This window comes from Rhinolophus sinicus, linkage group LG09 (genome assembly GCF_036562045.2).
Source record: "Rhinolophus sinicus isolate RSC01 linkage group LG09, ASM3656204v1, whole genome shotgun sequence".
NCBI lineage: Eukaryota > Metazoa > Chordata > Mammalia > Chiroptera > Rhinolophidae > Rhinolophus > Rhinolophus sinicus.
This window is the reverse complement of record NC_133758.1, coordinates 95,151,931-95,168,348: the sequence shown is the minus strand read 5'-3', so window position 1 is coordinate 95,168,348 and position 16,418 is coordinate 95,151,931. Positions and strand designations below refer to the sequence as shown.

General features: G+C 38.0%; 1 protein-coding gene across 1 annotated transcript; it reads left to right on the top strand.

Moving 5' to 3' along the window:
* The first annotated feature begins 5,078 nt into the window (after positions 1-5,078).
* Positions 5,079-15,903, top strand: AGR2 (anterior gradient 2, protein disulphide isomerase family member). Its single transcript, XM_019726630.2, has 8 exons — positions 5,079-5,150; positions 7,841-7,986; positions 8,232-8,295; positions 8,408-8,460; positions 9,879-9,952; positions 11,963-12,026; positions 14,349-14,432; positions 15,617-15,903. Exons 2-8 carry the CDS (start codon positions 7,848-7,850, stop codon positions 15,664-15,666), a joined length of 528 nt encoding a protein of 175 aa, XP_019582189.1. The 5' UTR covers positions 5,079-5,150; positions 7,841-7,847; the 3' UTR covers positions 15,667-15,903.
* The last annotated feature ends 515 nt before the right edge of the window (positions 15,904-16,418 follow it).

The following is a 16,418-nucleotide window of genomic DNA, read 5'->3' as shown; positions in this document are numbered from 1 at the left end:
TCTTTTAGAGCTTCTGAATATTAGTCTGTAACTCTAATTAAAAATGTGACTAGAATTATGATTTTAACTTAAAAAGTATATTTCACTGTTTGTGAGCAATCTTTATATGATTAATAAACTCAAATTACTATCTAGTAATTTTTATTTATAGAATATTTACAAGAATTGCTAAAGTGCTTAGAAAGATTTTGCGAATGAAGTTTGTAAATCCGCCCTCTTAAGGATTTAAAAAGTTTAAGAGAATTAGATGTATTGGTATTAAATTTGTAAATGTAGTCAAAAATATTTAAGGGAATATTATTAACAAAGTTTGTAAAATGGGCTAGTTAATCAACTGAGTTTAATCTATTAAAATCTAATTTAGGTGAACTTAAATCTTTATTAATTTATTTTAATTAAACATCAAGAAACAACTTGCAGACATCTGAGGTACAACATTTTGTTTATAGTTAACAATACTGTATTGTACATTTTAAAATTTGTTTATAGGGTAGATCTCATGTTATCTCTTCTTACCACAATAAAAAGAGAGAGAGAGAGAGAGAAAGAAGCAAGTTAAAATATATTTCAATGTTATACCAGTCCACTGTGTCCAAAAATATTTTGTATACTTTATACAAATAAACAAAATTTGTATATTTTGAAACTTAAACTTAGTAGATTTAGGAGAGAACTAGGTTTTAAAGTTTTACCTTTAATACACTGAATAGCAATTAAATCCCCCCAAAATGGGACACAATTAGTTTTGTACACAAAAGCCCCCATCAGACATTGATAAACTCAAATGACATCAACTCTTCCTATGTGTCAAACTCTCATGCTATGGGTCTATTTCTCTAAACTAGAGTTTAGAGAGAGCTGATTTATTCAGCAACTTGGTTTGTAGTTAGATATACAGTTGTCCCTCAGTATCTGCAGGGCATTGGTTCCAGGACCCTCCAGTAGATACCAAAATGGTGTAGTATTTGCATATAACCTACACACATCCTCCAGTATACTTTAAATCACCTCTTGATTACTTATAATACCTAATACAATGTAAACGCTATGTAAATAGTTGTTCCACTATATTGTTTAGGGAATAATGACAAGACAAAAAATCTGTACATGTTCAGTACAGAAGCAACTATCATAGGTCTAACTACATGGTACACATCAGCAACAACATTTTTTAAAAAATATTTTCCATCTGTGGTTGGTTGAATCCACGGACGTAGATCCTGTAAACAGAGAAAGCCGACTATATGTTTTTGAAAAGGCTCTTTTACAGGCAAAATCCTTGAGTGCTTAGAAGCTAGTCTCATTTTCCTCTTCATAAGGCTCATCATTATTCAGTTTGAGAGGTTAACAATTGCTTACAGTTTATGGCTTTACTTCCTGACATCAGAGAGCAGCTTGGTAGGCTGAAAGGAATATTGAATTTATTATCACAATCATGGGCGATTTTAGGTCCTCTTTGTACTCTTAACAGTTTTGTGTCTCTGGGCCAATTAAATCCACCCATTTGAGTTTATTTATTTTTAAAAGAAAATAATGATGTCTTCGGAGGTTCTTATGATGATAAATTAATTTTTTCAATATGTGTTGAAAGTTTAAGCCTTATGCTAGGCCATGATTCTGCTGTCACAGAGTTAACAGATTTAATAGTAGTTAATAGAGTAAACAGACTGGGATCTAAATGATTGTAATACAGAGAAGCAAATGAAACATTCTGTAATAATAACTAATATTTTTGAGTGCTGACTATGAGCTATGCACCATTCTAAGGACTTCACCTCTATCGTCTTATATAATCTTCCACAGATCCTATAAAGTAGGTCATACTATCCCTACTTTACAAGTGAGACAACTAAAGTACAGAAAGGGCAGTTTGAAGAGGTTAGGCTAGTATGTAACAGTCATAAAGTTAGATGTAAACTCAAACCAATCTGAATCAACACCTTAGCATCTTAACCACCAGGCAACCCTTCTTTTGAGAGTGAAGTTTAAACTTAGAATGGTATTCAAGGCCCCAGGCAAACAGCCCCCAAATGTATTTCCAAACCTATTTATAAGTTACCCAGATGGTTCTCACTCCAGCTAGGCTAGTCCCATTAAATATCCAACAAACATATTTTGCAAATTCTGTATCATTCTCTCCAACTGGAAATTTTGCTTTCTACTACCAATTTGAGCATTCTAATGTATAGCAATCTCTACCTCCTCAGAGAAACAATAACAGCTGAAGTCTATACCACTTATCTGTCCCTTATGGCATACTGTTCTCATAGTGGATGGTTAATTTTCAGTGTGGTTCTATTTTAATTCTTCAGTCAGATTGTAAGTAACCTCAGAGCAGGAACAATGTCTTCAACTTCTCTGTATTTTCCCAAGGCATGACTTACCAACCTGAATTGCAAATTATTCTGGTAGGTGTCTGGCTACCTCAGTAACTGACCATGTCTTTTTCATCTTCATATCTTGAATGCCTAGCATAATATTTAGGTTCAATGGATATTTCGTGAGGGAAAAAAATGAGTGAAAAAATGAAATAATAGGCTGAGTACCCAGCACATATTAGATACTCAATATTTGCTAATTATTATTACTGTGTCTTTAAATTTTACTCAAAAATAGGAAATAACCTACTTTAAAATCTGCTTGAATAAAAGCCTCTACAATAACAGTGACACAAATATACAAAACACAAAGTTATAGCACCCACCTAATTAGGCTATTGTCAGTCGTTGGTACCAAGCTCAGTTTCACAACCAATCATTATTTTATATATCACAATTTCAAACCCTACTCAAGAGAAAAAATTAACCAAAAATATCTACTTGATAATGACGGATCTTTACAATAGCAGGCAGATCCCAAAGACTGATCACATGACATCCCTACTAAAAGTAGTGATGCTTGATAACCTACAAGAAAAACTTGCACCATGTACAAAACCCTCGTTGCTTTACACTGAGACAGGTATGTGTGCCAAAGATGCCACAGGCACCATGATGTGTGTAGGGTATGTTGTAATAATCACTTCTTCCCTGCCGTACCTTAGCCGCTAAGGGAAATACTGGAGTTTTACCAACACACGAGTAGGCCCAGGACGACAATAGGAGAATTATACCATCATGATTAATTATGACATGGCAGAGATGTTTTTAATTACCAAATGTTATGGGCTGAGTTGTTCTCCCCAAAATATACATGTTGAAATCCTAACCCCAAGTACCTTAAAGTATGACTGACTGTATTTGGAGATATGGTCTTTAAAGAGGTAATTAAGTTATAATAAATCATTCAAATGGGCCCTACTCCAAGACGACTGGTATCCTTACAAGAAGAGGAAATTAGGACACAGATAAGTACAGAGGGAATACCATGTGAAGACAGAGGGAGAAGAAGGCAGATAGAAGTGAAGGAGAGAGACCTCAGAAGAGAAGCCTCAGACTCCAAACTTGCAGATACCTTGACAGCAGACTTCCAGTTTCCAGAATTGTGAGACGCTAAATGTCTGTTGTCTAAGCGACCCAGTCTCTGATACTTTGTTACAGCAGACTTTGCACACTAGTACACCAAGTCCTTTCTCATTTCTTAATTCATTAATATCCAATTTAATACTGACAATCATGTATGGTAATATTTCCCCATTTCATATTAATAGTTAGGGAAATTGACGCTTCAGAGACGTTAAATGCTGTCTGTGAGATCATCCAGTGAGCAAGCACCAGAGTGCAGATTAGAATCTCGTGCCCTCAGATGCTGCTGACTTTTCACTCTCAGCAGGTGGTGGGTGACAGGACCCCCGGCTTTGATCCCAGCAGTGACCTAAACTTGTTATGGGACCTTCAGAGTCATTCTTTTTTTAACATCTTCGTTTTTTCCATCTGCAAGATGAAGGGGTTGAATATTATAACAACTGAAGAGACTAAGGGTCTATATAAAAGCCTTTCTAGTTTTACAAATTTAGCTCAAATCATTGTTTCCAAACTCTTAAAGAAATTCTCTCTGTAAACTCATTCATTTAGAGTTAAAAGAAACATCAATTATTTTGGGAAATCACTTACTATTTTGCCCACAGCAATCATCGCTATCAAAATATACATATACTTAAAAATGCTTTAAAATATGTATTGTGAATTTCACTGACTTACAAAAAGTAATTTTTATAGGGCTTGCATCTCACTAATTTTTTTTTTTTAAGATTTCTCCATTGTGAGCTTTTAAGAATTGCACATAGCTTCATGAACAAAACACAAGACTGAATATTTTTTTAACAGAAAATCTGAGTTCAGGTTTAAATTCTTTAGTGAATAATTACATAATCTTGAGTGGGGGGGTGGGGGAAAAAGAAAAAAGAAAAGCAGTTGCAGACCTCAGTTTCTAGGTCTGAGAAATGGAATAAATGGCTTCCTGCATGCCTAGCTGGAAAGTTTGCCATTAAATGAAAGAGTATCTGTGAAATACCTTGGTACTCTTAGGAGGGAAGTTGCTGCATATATTCAGCAGCAAAGTAATTAATAAAAACTCATTGTTTTGGGGTATGTTTTATCAATTAACTCCCCCAGTTTTGAAATACATGAGTGCTTGATTTGTATGTTGTTCATACATATAGTGAATGTATATCCTGTTTGCCAGGAAGAGGGAAGTATATCATGGAAAATAATTTGTACTAAATGGAGGATAGCAAGTTATATGACTGTAGGGGTCGGAACTGTGAATCATCTCCTGCGTTTTTAACTAAGTAAAGGCAGTCTGCTCAAGGAAGAGAAAAAAAAAATCTACAAACCACACACTCCATCCAATCACGTAAAGACAAATCAGCCGTCAGGCAAATCAAATGTCTTCCTTTAAAGCTTACCTGGATTTGGCATTCTGCCCATCTTTTCCAAATCCTTTAACAATATACTTTCACAAAGAGTTAAAAATTATGCATACTGAGAAGCATATCCTTTACAACATTATTTTTTTAAAAAACAAGGAAATCTTTAGCCCAGGGAAGACAATTGTTTGGGAAAAGCAAAGTTCCTTTCTGAGTTTGTAACACGTAAATAGGAGATTAGTGGGTGGGATTGAGGTGTGCTCCGGTGCATAAATAGAAGCTGGGCTGAGCTAGCACACTAGGAACCTTGGAAACAACGAGGCCATCTGACTCACACAGACAGGTGAGTGGGGAAAGCCAGGTAAGGCCCCTGACAATAGTGGTGGAAGGGCACTCACTAGCGTCAGCTTTAGCCTCTGATTACTGTGGAAAGTTGCAGACAATCAACAGAGAAGTGAAGTAAAGGTAGTTTCAAGGGCAATGAGATGGGCTTTGGAGAGAAAATAAATGGAATTCTCAACAAAGGTTTACTAGGACCTTTCTTTGCCCAGAGCTGGCAGAGTGCTATGTTCCTGAACTGGTTCAAGGTAAAGCTTTCTTTCTTAGAAAACAAGAATAGATGAACTCCAAGTGTTTTCAAGCCTGGGACAGGGCCCAGGGTCTTCTGTCACCGTGCATTAGTCACCACCGAAGGCTCTGCTTCTCTCCCACTGCCTAAAGCAAAGAACTGGGCAACCTCGGCTCAGAGTGCCCACTTGGAATTGCAGTTCAGAATATGATGGCAAATCGGAAAAACAGTTCCCTTTCTCTGTCTGGCGTAAAGATATTCTTGTTGCATCTTCAATCTTTCAATTCATGGGATAGACTCTAAGAGGAGAGATATGGGTGCTTTACCGATACATTTATGACCAGGGAGACCAAAACCTTCTGCAATTTCACTCCTTGCCAAAGATAAGGATACAGAGATGGAGTGACCAGTAAAAAATGCTGGCGAGAGGGAGAGAGGGAGAGAGAGAGAGGGAGAGAGAGAGAGAGGGAGAGGGGAGAGAGGGGGAGAGGGAGAGAAGGAGAGAGAGGGGAGCATCAAACTGTCAATATCTTCCACAGCTGGCATTCCATTTTGAGGCGGTTTAAGCAGGAAGTTTGCAGAGCAGAGTCTATTCACATTATGAAAACTCAATAGAGTGAATCTCAGAAAGCCCACAGCACAGCAGGATGTTTGTACAGGAGTTATATTAGGCTTTGTTGAATCACCATGCCATAAAACATGTGTAATATATCAATAGTTCCAACCTATAAGCTGTGCAGCTATTGCAAGGGCTCTTAATCGCCTCTTTCACAGCAAGAATTGTCAATGGACTAAATAGGGAAAATGCTTCGATTATGTTTTACGACTATTTTTTTAAAAATATACATAGATGCTGTTGCTGTAATTAAAATACAAAATCAAACGTTTGTTCATAAATTCAAAGTAGCTATTTGCCATGTTTCTGAATCAACTAATATTCAAACAGTACAATTACTCTCACATAAAAGTTCTTGTTTTTTTAACATTAAAAATAAACCTTTGTACTAAGAGGGCTGGGAATTGTTGACTTGTAGTACACTTGAGTTGTTCCTGAAAAATACTTAGACACAAAAATTGTTATTGGCATTTCCACATCTTTATCGGTGTAGAAAATGAAGAAAGTGTATCCTTGTTTTTCATTTTTGTCTTTTTGAGTAAGGCATTCTGTGGCTACGTACTATGGCTTGGATAGTAATTGGATAGTTTAATACAAGGCATCATCTGATTTGGTGATTTAGCCAACCCTTTTTTAAAATCAGCTAACACTTAGCAAAGGGTCCCACTCAAGCTATCAGAACATGGGAAACTTTTCCCCTTGAAACTACCAAGCATTGATAGTCCATCCTGCTTCCTTTGCAGAGTTTAATTCAAAACCCATGCTAATACTAGACATTTATTTTTAAGCAATTTCAGTCTTTGGCTTTACTAAAATCCCAAGTCTCCAGCTTTGCATGTTATGCTGGAGTGATTTACCAGTGCAGCTCACTTTGCTAGCTTGCTCTCTCCCTCAGTCATTCATGGATCTTATCTTGCCATTCACATTCCTGTTCCTTAAGAATTAACTGTGGAATACTGGGAAATCAAAAAAGTTAACAAAGAGACACCCATGGGGTTGCTTTCTCTGCATTACGGGTCCCACAGAATACTTTTGTGCACACAAGTGCATGCCCACAACTGCCTACCTATAGAGGCCCACAGAGGGTCAAAGAATTGTTGCAGAAGGAGCTTGAATGACATATTTTAGTCAACTCAGAACTAACACATAGAGTTTGAGTCAATGTTACACTGGGGGAAGAGTTATGTGGGTGCAAGTTTTTCAGTTAAGTGACAAACATGGCAGGTTTTAAATTAAACAAGGAACCATTTTACTCAGATCTTTTTCTTCACTGGCAATGTCCCCATTTTAACAGAAGGCTAAAGAAATATGTACGTTTAGGGTAATTGTTTCAGGATGGGAAAATGGGAACCAGCACTGCAAAAGGGCAAGATCCAGGAGCCATGGTTCTGCACCCATCCCATAAATCTTCCTCTCTGAATTTCAGTTTCATTTATAAAACGAAGCACTGCAGAGTAGGAAAAGAGGAGGTAACCCATAAGGTGCCTTCCAGTACTAAACATTTTAAAATATAAAATTTAAATGTAAATTCCCTTAGCTATAAGAGTGTATACATCTACTTATTTTCTTAAAATATATCTGTATCTATTTCTATATTATAGATTTCTATGGAGGGTTACATCAGTATATTTATGTCTGTATAGATATATATTGATAGATAGATCGACACTATGTATTCTTCAGAAAATTCTGTGGAATTTTTCATGTTTTCAAATGAGACTGCATGTTTTCAACATCAGCGAAGCCTCAATTCCTGTTGTATCTCATGGTTGTGATCCAATCTGAAGATTTTTGAAGACTGCTAATTCCCTTTTGTTTTGACTTTTTGCTTATTTGTTTCCCACATCAGATTTGCCATGGAGAAGATTTCACTGTCAGCATTCTTACTCCTTGTGGCTCTCTCCTACACTCTGGCTAAAGATACCACAGTCAAACCGGGTGCTAAGAAGAACACAAAGGACACTCCACCCAAACTGCCCCAGACCCTCTCCAGAGGTAGGAGCCAGCTTCTCATCGGCTTCCAATGCTACTAAATTGGGAAACTGAGACTTGTGTGCTGAATATATTTTTGTATGTGTTCCTTCTAGATTTATCAAAATGTATAATTATTTCTACTTTCTGTAGAGGTTTTTCTTCTTTAATAGCAAATATATATTTATCCCAGTCTTTTGCATTGCTTTTCAACAGCTTGGAATCTGAAATTATGATAGCTTTACATACACTGGTTCATTTTGTTCCAGGTTGGGGTGATCAACTCATCTGGACTCAGACATACGAAGAAGCTTTATACAAATCCAAGACAAGGTAAAGACAAGGGTAACACAGAGCTCAAAGCTCTCAAGAGCACCATCTAGTGATATTTAGCCATATGTGAAATCCTAGTCATTAAAAATTATCCAATCTCTTTCTCTTAAAGCAACAAACCCCTGATGATTATTCATCACTTGGATGAATGTCCACACAGCCAAGGTAATTTATTCTTCTAAATATAATTTCCTTTATTATATTTATTTCCTTTATTTATTCTTCTAAATATAATTTCCTTTATCTGCTTCTAGCTTTAGGGACAAGGTTCAGGTCATTCATCTTTATATCCTTAGTACCTAACACAGTTGAATAAAACATAGTATTTCATGTAGTAAAAAGGTATTTTAAAGTAACTTCAAATATTTCCATGTTTTGTGTTAACCATTGGTGCATATTTTGAAAAAAACAAACCCTAGGATTCATCTTTGGTGTCTTGCTTTCGCTTATATCCCATACCCAATGCATCAGCAAATACCGTTGGCTTTACCTACAAGTATATGCTAAAGCCAGCGCCAGCTTCATGGGCTTGCAACCTGTGCAGTCACACAGAAACCAGTTCTTAGAACGTTCCCATGCTTTGTTTCAAGTCCTGTTGTCGCTGTCTTCAGATTCTTTATGATTTTTGAACAAGAGGCTCCATATTTTTTATTTTGCACTGGGGTCCCTCTATTACATTGGTCCTGCTCAAATCCAAGCACTTCCTATTGTCTCATTGCTACTTGCCCTGGTCCAAACCAAGATAACATCTTGTCCAGAACACCTGAACAGCCACCTAACTGGTCACTGCATAGTCAGTTCTCCATACAAACGGCCACAATCAGGCTGTTAAACATAAATCAGATCCTTTCATTCATGTACTCTAGTGGCTTCTCATCACAGGTAACATTGCATCCAAATTCCTGGCCTCTGGCTCCTTCCTTTCTTACCACTTTCCCCTTGTTTTATCTCTACTCCATCTAGCCTGTCCTTTGTGCCTTTCCTCAAACATGTGAGCTCATTTCTGCCTCAGGACTATTGCTCTTACAGTCCCCTCTGCCTCCTGTGACATACCCCCAAAATCTCAGAATGGATCACTCTGTCACTTCAATGTCATCTCCCCAGAGAGGTCTACCCTAACTACTCTATACCTCTTAAATCTCTTGCTTTGCTTTATGTTTTTATTCCAAGAACATATCTTCACCTGAAATTATTAGATACATGTTTGTTTACTTATTTATGATGTCTCCCACACAAGCATTTGAGCTCTATGAAGAAAGCACATTACATTTTTTTCTCACTGCTCTACCCCCAGGGCATAAAATGGTACCTACCACAGAGTAGCCACTCAATATATATGGGTTGAAAAAAAATGAATGAATGAATGGATGGATGGATGGATGAGTGAATGGCAAGAAGCAAAGGCAGTCAATGGCCTAGACATTACTTCACTAATCATTAGCTGAAAGGGCAAAATTGAATATTGTGATAAAAATACATTTTTAAATAAAAATATATTTTAAGTTCAACCGAAAATATAACAGAGAACAATGGTTTTAACTGGTGAGGAGATGGATGCTTAACGATTTTTCTTTATATTATAGCTCTAAAGAAAGTGTTTGCTGAAAATAAAGAAATCCAGAAATTGGCAGAGCAGTTTGTCCTCCTCAATCTAGTTGTAAGTTCACTTTTCATCATCAATGACATTTCTCCACGGATCATTATTTGAAAGGGATGATTCATTTTTCCTATATGTCCTACACATACTGCATGAACTGGGATCTGTTCCAAATATCTTACCTCAAAGCCTGGAGAGAAAAAAAATGATACTTCATTTTATTAATAACCTATCTTTCATGCTAATGTTTTTATTTAGTAATTAATTTAGGTTGTCTGAAAAATAATTCTCCTGTGGCTGGGATTCTCTCCGTTGCTGTCATAATTGGAAGGTTTCTGTATTTTTGCAAATTACTTCCTGTGCCCTTTCCTGCAGTCCTGGCTACTCCACGTCATTCTTAGTGCTTGTCTCCTCTCTCTCTGGAAGAGACAGCACTCTGGCAGTTCAAATATAATCATGCCATCGTACTTTTAGCCTCATGCATTCCCACTCACTTCACCATCACCACCTCTCCTGATGTTCAAGCTTTCTGCCTTACTCTACCGTAACCCTTGGGTCAGCCCCCCCGCCCCTTGCCACCCTCTCTCATACGCGTCACAGGTTGACAGACGGGCTTCCTCAAAGGGCATCTACACCGATAGTTCTTCCTCACCTCCCCTCCACAGGCTCATTTTCTTCCTACCCCTAGTATTAGTAACTTGGTGTCTCTACTTGACCTACTTCTCTTTTATGTAGTTTATATCCTCTATGGATGTCATCTACATCTGCCTTGAATCAATGTCCACACAGTAATAATTCCCACATCTTACACAAACATGCAACAACCTCCAACTTGGGCATACAACCATGCTTCAGATCGCCCATAATTAGCTTACACGCAACATGTTCAACACTAATTTTATTGTTTTTATCCAGGCTTTTCAAATAGCTCTTCTTTCTTTATTCCCTATTTCACTGCACGTGTTATTCTTGATTTTACTCATCTCTCCTCCAGCAGTCAAAAAGCCCTGTGGTTCTTTTGAATACGTTTGTATACTTTCTCTGTGAACTGAGGACCACGAGAATTGTTCCCTTTGCCTAGCGCACTGCAGTGGCAGTTTAACTAAATGGCTCCCTGCCTACCAGATAAATACCATCCAATCCCACATGGCCGTCAAGATAATCACTCTGAAGACCAAAATGAGATCATGATACCTCCTCTAACATTCCTCCACTGGTTCTTATCTTTATGAACAAATGCAAACACTGCGGCAGGGTGTGCAGTCACGCAGGAGCTGGCCCCTGAAGCAGCTCTCCAGCATCTTCTCTCACCACCTCATGCATCCCCCATATTTCAGCCCTTTCCAAACACTGGGTCATATCAGCAAAGAGGTTTGCATTTCTCCTTTGCATAATGTCTCCCCTCTGCCTGGAGTGACCTCCTTTTCCATGTAACTGACTTCTATTTATTTTTTAAGATCCCTCTTTACCCACTTCATAAAGTCCTAATCACACTGCGTACTAGAGTACATGTCCTCCTCGGGGTACGCATGGCATCTGCGTATCCTCCATCAGGACAGTTCAGCCACTGAATCCCCAGTATTCATTTTCCTACCTGTATCTACCAATAGGCTGTACACCTATCAGAGATAAGTGCTATATATTGCTAAATACACAAACTCTTAAATATAAAGTTGGTTAGTGGATGATAGTTGAATGCTCAGGATAGTCCTATTTCTGTTATTTCTCCAAAAATGACTTCTGCTTTTTTCACTAATTTATTTCTTTATACTTCATACAAGATGTCTTCCCCAAAGAAGTTATAGTATAGTTATAACTCTTCCTTCTTGAACGTTTTTGCTCTTTATCTCATACATTCAGCTCTTTATTTCTGTTATGCGTCACATCCTGCACTAAGTTATTATTTCATGCATATACCTTGTCTCTCCATCTATAAGCTCTGGAACAGGTGTGCCTTACAGTATTTTAAGATGCCTACTCCAGTAATGGACACATTTTTGTATTAACAAGTTTGAAAATAACTACAGAGTAAACAAACTAAAAGCTGCTTTTTTCTTTTTTTAATCTTAGTATGAAACAACTGACAAACACCTTTCTCCTGATGGCCAATATGTCCCCAGGATTATGTTTGTTGGTAAGTAAAAGTAACAATGAGATGAAACACACTCTTACAATTACACAAGTGCTGCTGTCATTCTTCCTGTCTTTCCCCATTCTCCTCTGCCACTCTACCATGGCCAATGCCACCACAAAGCTCTAGTAAGGGATACAACATTCCTTTAACTTTCACAAAACATTGTCATCAGAAAGTGTGATCTTCTAGATATTTCCACAGATGCCATTTTTTTTCTCATATGCTAATTTTAACTTTTCATCTTCTGTCAGAAATACATCTGAAAAGGAAGCACCCCGTTAAGTGTGTAAATGTATTAATCATTTTCCTAAATACACCAGGTCTATGAATTCCTATTTTTAATCTGGCACACTTTCAATCTGTGTGTTGGATTTTTCTTTCTGACATTGCTGATACTTATTTTAGGAAAATTAGGAATACGAATCGGGGAAAAAAAAAAAAATCAAAGGAGCTGTTCCTTCCTGCCACTAGTACTTTTCACGTTGTTGCCTCTGCTGGAAAACTTTTTCTGCTTCCCCCTCTGCAACTTCTCATCACCTAATTAACTCCCCAGTCATCACTGTCTTTCACTGACCTGGCCGAAGCCCCACTATGTGCTTTTGTGGCACAATGTTTCTTTCAATGGTTGTACTTTCCTCAGTTATAATTTTACATTTATTGGGTGATTTTTTAATAAATACTTTCCCCCATGGGATTATAAACTCCATGGGGCGGGGAGTGTATCTGTTTCTGCTCACCATCAAATTTTCAGCATTACCCTGCGGTAGGCTCACAATACATACTTCTTAAATGAATGAACTAATTGAGTTTGGCTTTAAACAAAATCACATTGATTTAAAGACAGTCAATAATCAAATCCATCACATAAAAGAGCTCACCCTAATCAAGCAGTTCACCTATGTAATCCCTCCGAGTTCACACTAAATGTACAAAACGGGAGAGAAAAAGTAAAGGAAGAAAAGAAGGACGGCTGAACTAGAGCTTTACAGATTTGGGTTTGTTAGGATTTAGAAAATTTAGAACGCTTGAAATTGAAAGAGACTAATAGGTCATCCAGTCTTACCTTGTGCAGGAATTCTGTTCACAGTATTCCCATCTAAGGGCGTGTTAACCCACGTTTGGTCCCTTCAGTCCTAAGAACCAACTCCAACTCTGCTGCAGCTTCTCTCCAGCTCAGTAGCTCTCCATGCTGCCTGCACATTAGAATCACCTGGAAGCTTTTTGGAGTTAAGCCGCTCAGGCCACACCTCAAACAAATTAAATCAGAATCTGGGGTTGGAATGCAGGCATGCGTATTTTCAAAAACTCTCCAGGTGATTCCATTGGGCAGCCATTGGTTCACAACCAATGGCTGGGCATTTAAAAGCCTTTCTGTTAATTTACTATCTAGACCAGGTATTGGTATCTTCTGCACCAAGCAGTAGCAGGTCTTGTCTTTGTTGAACAAAAGAATGTCTCCTCCATGTAACTTATGTTGGTCCTAGTCCAATATTCTGAAATGGCAGAGACTATCCAAATACTGGTGACAGACTTTGCAAACACGCGGGTGCTTCTCTCGCATCCACTTCACCTAGATTTCAGGACACGCACCTTAGGCTCCTTCAATCCCAAGGTTTCTAGGCCGCTGTGCATTCCCAGTACTACCTACCTCCCTTTTGGATGCCCACTTTATTTTAAAAATACCTTACTGTCCCATCGATAACGTCAAGTTAAATATAAAACATGAAAAATCAGATTTAAGCAATACATAAAGGATGATTCCTAAATCTCTATTTTCAAAATGCAGCTGGTTAACAATAAGTGAAAAGTAAAAAGGGACCCCACGTGCTTATTTGACCTTTGCTGCTCTTTAAGGGCTTGCGTTCTTTCATTCATTAAAAAAAAAAAAAGAATAAACCATTGGGTTTTGAACACTACCTAGCATTGGGTGTGGGTTTCCAATTATTTGGTTGCTCTTGGTAACACATTTCAGTTACAACGTATCATTTCAAAAGTTTAAAATATCCCATAGTAGAGAACGCCAATGTTTTCAAACCAAAACACTTCCCCAGTAAGATACATCATCCTGTTTTCAAGTTGCTATCGATAGAGCAGCAGGGTTTGTAACCTCTTCCACAAATAACCATGCACAGCTGTTGTCCGCGCCCAGCCTCTTGGGTCCTGATGGCCAGAGGCTGGGTTGCAGCGCAGAGGGAGTAGAATTGCATCCGACAGACACACGCTGTGTTCCTTTGATAGGACATGGAAAAAATACGTGATCTTCATCAAACAAGAGGTTACCTGGAAACAGAGCACTCCATTCCCTTTTGCTTTTCTTTGTAGACCCATCCCTGACAGTTAGAGCCGACATCACTGGAAGATATTCAAATCGTCTCTACGCGTACGAACCTTCGGACGCAGCTCTATGTAAGTGTTACCTGCTTTGAACATGTCCATTGTGCGGTGCGGGGAATAGAGGCCTCGTGACTAGAGAATCCTAGAAGCCTTGTCTCATTCGGTCTCTAACTAGGGTCGTCCTCAGGCAAATTACATTCACTTTGATCTCTTTTTTTCTTTAAATCTCAATCGAAGATGAATTATTTAGATTAAGTATCTTTTTCTGGAAATGACAGTATTACCTGCTTTTCAGGTTTTCTCCCAGGCACACTAACAGGCAAGTCCTTCTACCACAGAATGTAACGATAGTTGTAGTAATCTGCATGCTTTGTTAAATATTTTTTTTTCCCCAAATAATGAGAGTAAAATAATTTAGTCCAGCTTGTTGAAGTTAAAATCAAGTTCAATTTTAAAGATCAGTAGTAAAGATGGCTGCAAATTGTTGCCAAGACACTTCCCCTGGGGTTGCTATAAAATAGGGGAGGGGGGACTCAAGGCAGATGAGGTACCTTGATGGGAGACTGTACCTACTTGTCTCTGGGTTAATTAGTCCTTTTGGGAAGAACTGGGTTTTGTCCTAAGAACCAATTCTGCTCAATGACTAGTGGCTCCTAGAATTACATTGACCAATATATTAGCCATTAGCCACATGTAGCTGTTTACTATTAACATTACTTATACTTTACAATTCAGTTCCTCTGTCACACTAACCACATTTCAAGTACTCATCGCCAAGGCACTGAATTATTTTTCGTCATCACAGAAATTCCCATCGAGGGGCACTGACCTAGAACCTTATGTGGGGAAGGATTTTGAGGCTGTGTCTTGGTGGCAGAAAGATAATCATGGTCCATTAGAAATGCCTCAGATGGGTGCTGGGAAGACCAGGGAAGCATAGTTCAAGTATTAACCATTCCCAAGATAACAACACATACGGTATCTTAATAAGACTTTGGACTCCTTAAAGGTAAGTACCCTGCGTAGGCAATAACCTAGTGCCTTGTAGAAACGGCATTTAATAGATATTGGAAAAGAACTGAATTATAACAGAAGCCATTAATTTTAGAAAAAAATTTACAATCCTATTGCCAACTATTCACCCTCTGATAAAATAGCACCCCATTAAGCAACAGTCTTCAAGTTTGGGGGTTTACTATATCTGTTAATATAATTTTTGGTCACGTCTTGACTCTTATAACTTTTCCCCCCATTAGTGCTCGACAACATGAAGAAAGCTCTCAAGTTGCTGAAGACCGAACTGTAGAGCAAAAACAAACTTTGCAAGCTCTTCACTCTGTTAGGCCTTGCGACTTGGAACCAGAGATTTCAGAAGACTCTGGAGAAGGCAGAAGCACTGGTGGCCATGCTGATAGATTATGGTTTAATGTTACAACAGCAATGTTTTTTTTTAATTTGGTTTCAAGTATGCATATATGAAAACAACATTGTATACTACCATAGTGAGCCAAACTTTTTAAAAAAATAAATCCTTTTGAGGGTGTTCAAACTGTTATATCTTTTTTCCCCCAAGTTGGTCTTTCACAGAACACCTATTTGGTTCATTCACCTTTGGATGCAAAATGTTCAAAGAGGGGACAAGACAAAACTAGTTCAAGCAATGAAGACCAAGTTCTCATCACAGCTCACTATAATTTCTCGCTGGGTGACTAAAAGATATTAGCTTTATCAATAGCCGTTTCAAACAGCATATGCTTTAGTGTGAAAGAAGAGGTAGAAGAACGGCATCACAAGAAAATCAGGTACCTAAATTGAAGACAACCCCTCCCCACCCTGGCCTAAAACTCCTATGTATGTCCACACCTTAATTTTGTAATTCAAGTTTAGTTAGATTTTGTCCAGCTGAATGCTCTCACAGAAAGGCTCTGGCAGGTAGCTTCCCCCTTCAGAAGAATCATTTTGTGAAAAGGTCATTCAAAGAACATCTGCACTCATGAACATACACTAAAGAAATCCTGAGACTTAGTCTTATATTTGGTCTCTCAAGGTGTTGAGTCC

Coding starts and splice junctions, on each gene's coding strand:
- AGR2 (XM_019726630.2), top strand. CDS start 7,848: ATGGAGAAGATTTCACTGTCAGCATTCTTACTCCTTGTGGCTCTCTCC. Junction 7,987..8,231: donor GCCCCAGACCCTCTCCAGAG/GTAGGAGCCAGC, acceptor ATTTTGTTCCAG/GTTGGGGTGATCAACTCATC. Junction 8,296..8,407: donor TTATACAAATCCAAGACAAG/GTAAAGACAAGG, acceptor TTTCTCTTAAAG/CAACAAACCCCTGATGATTA.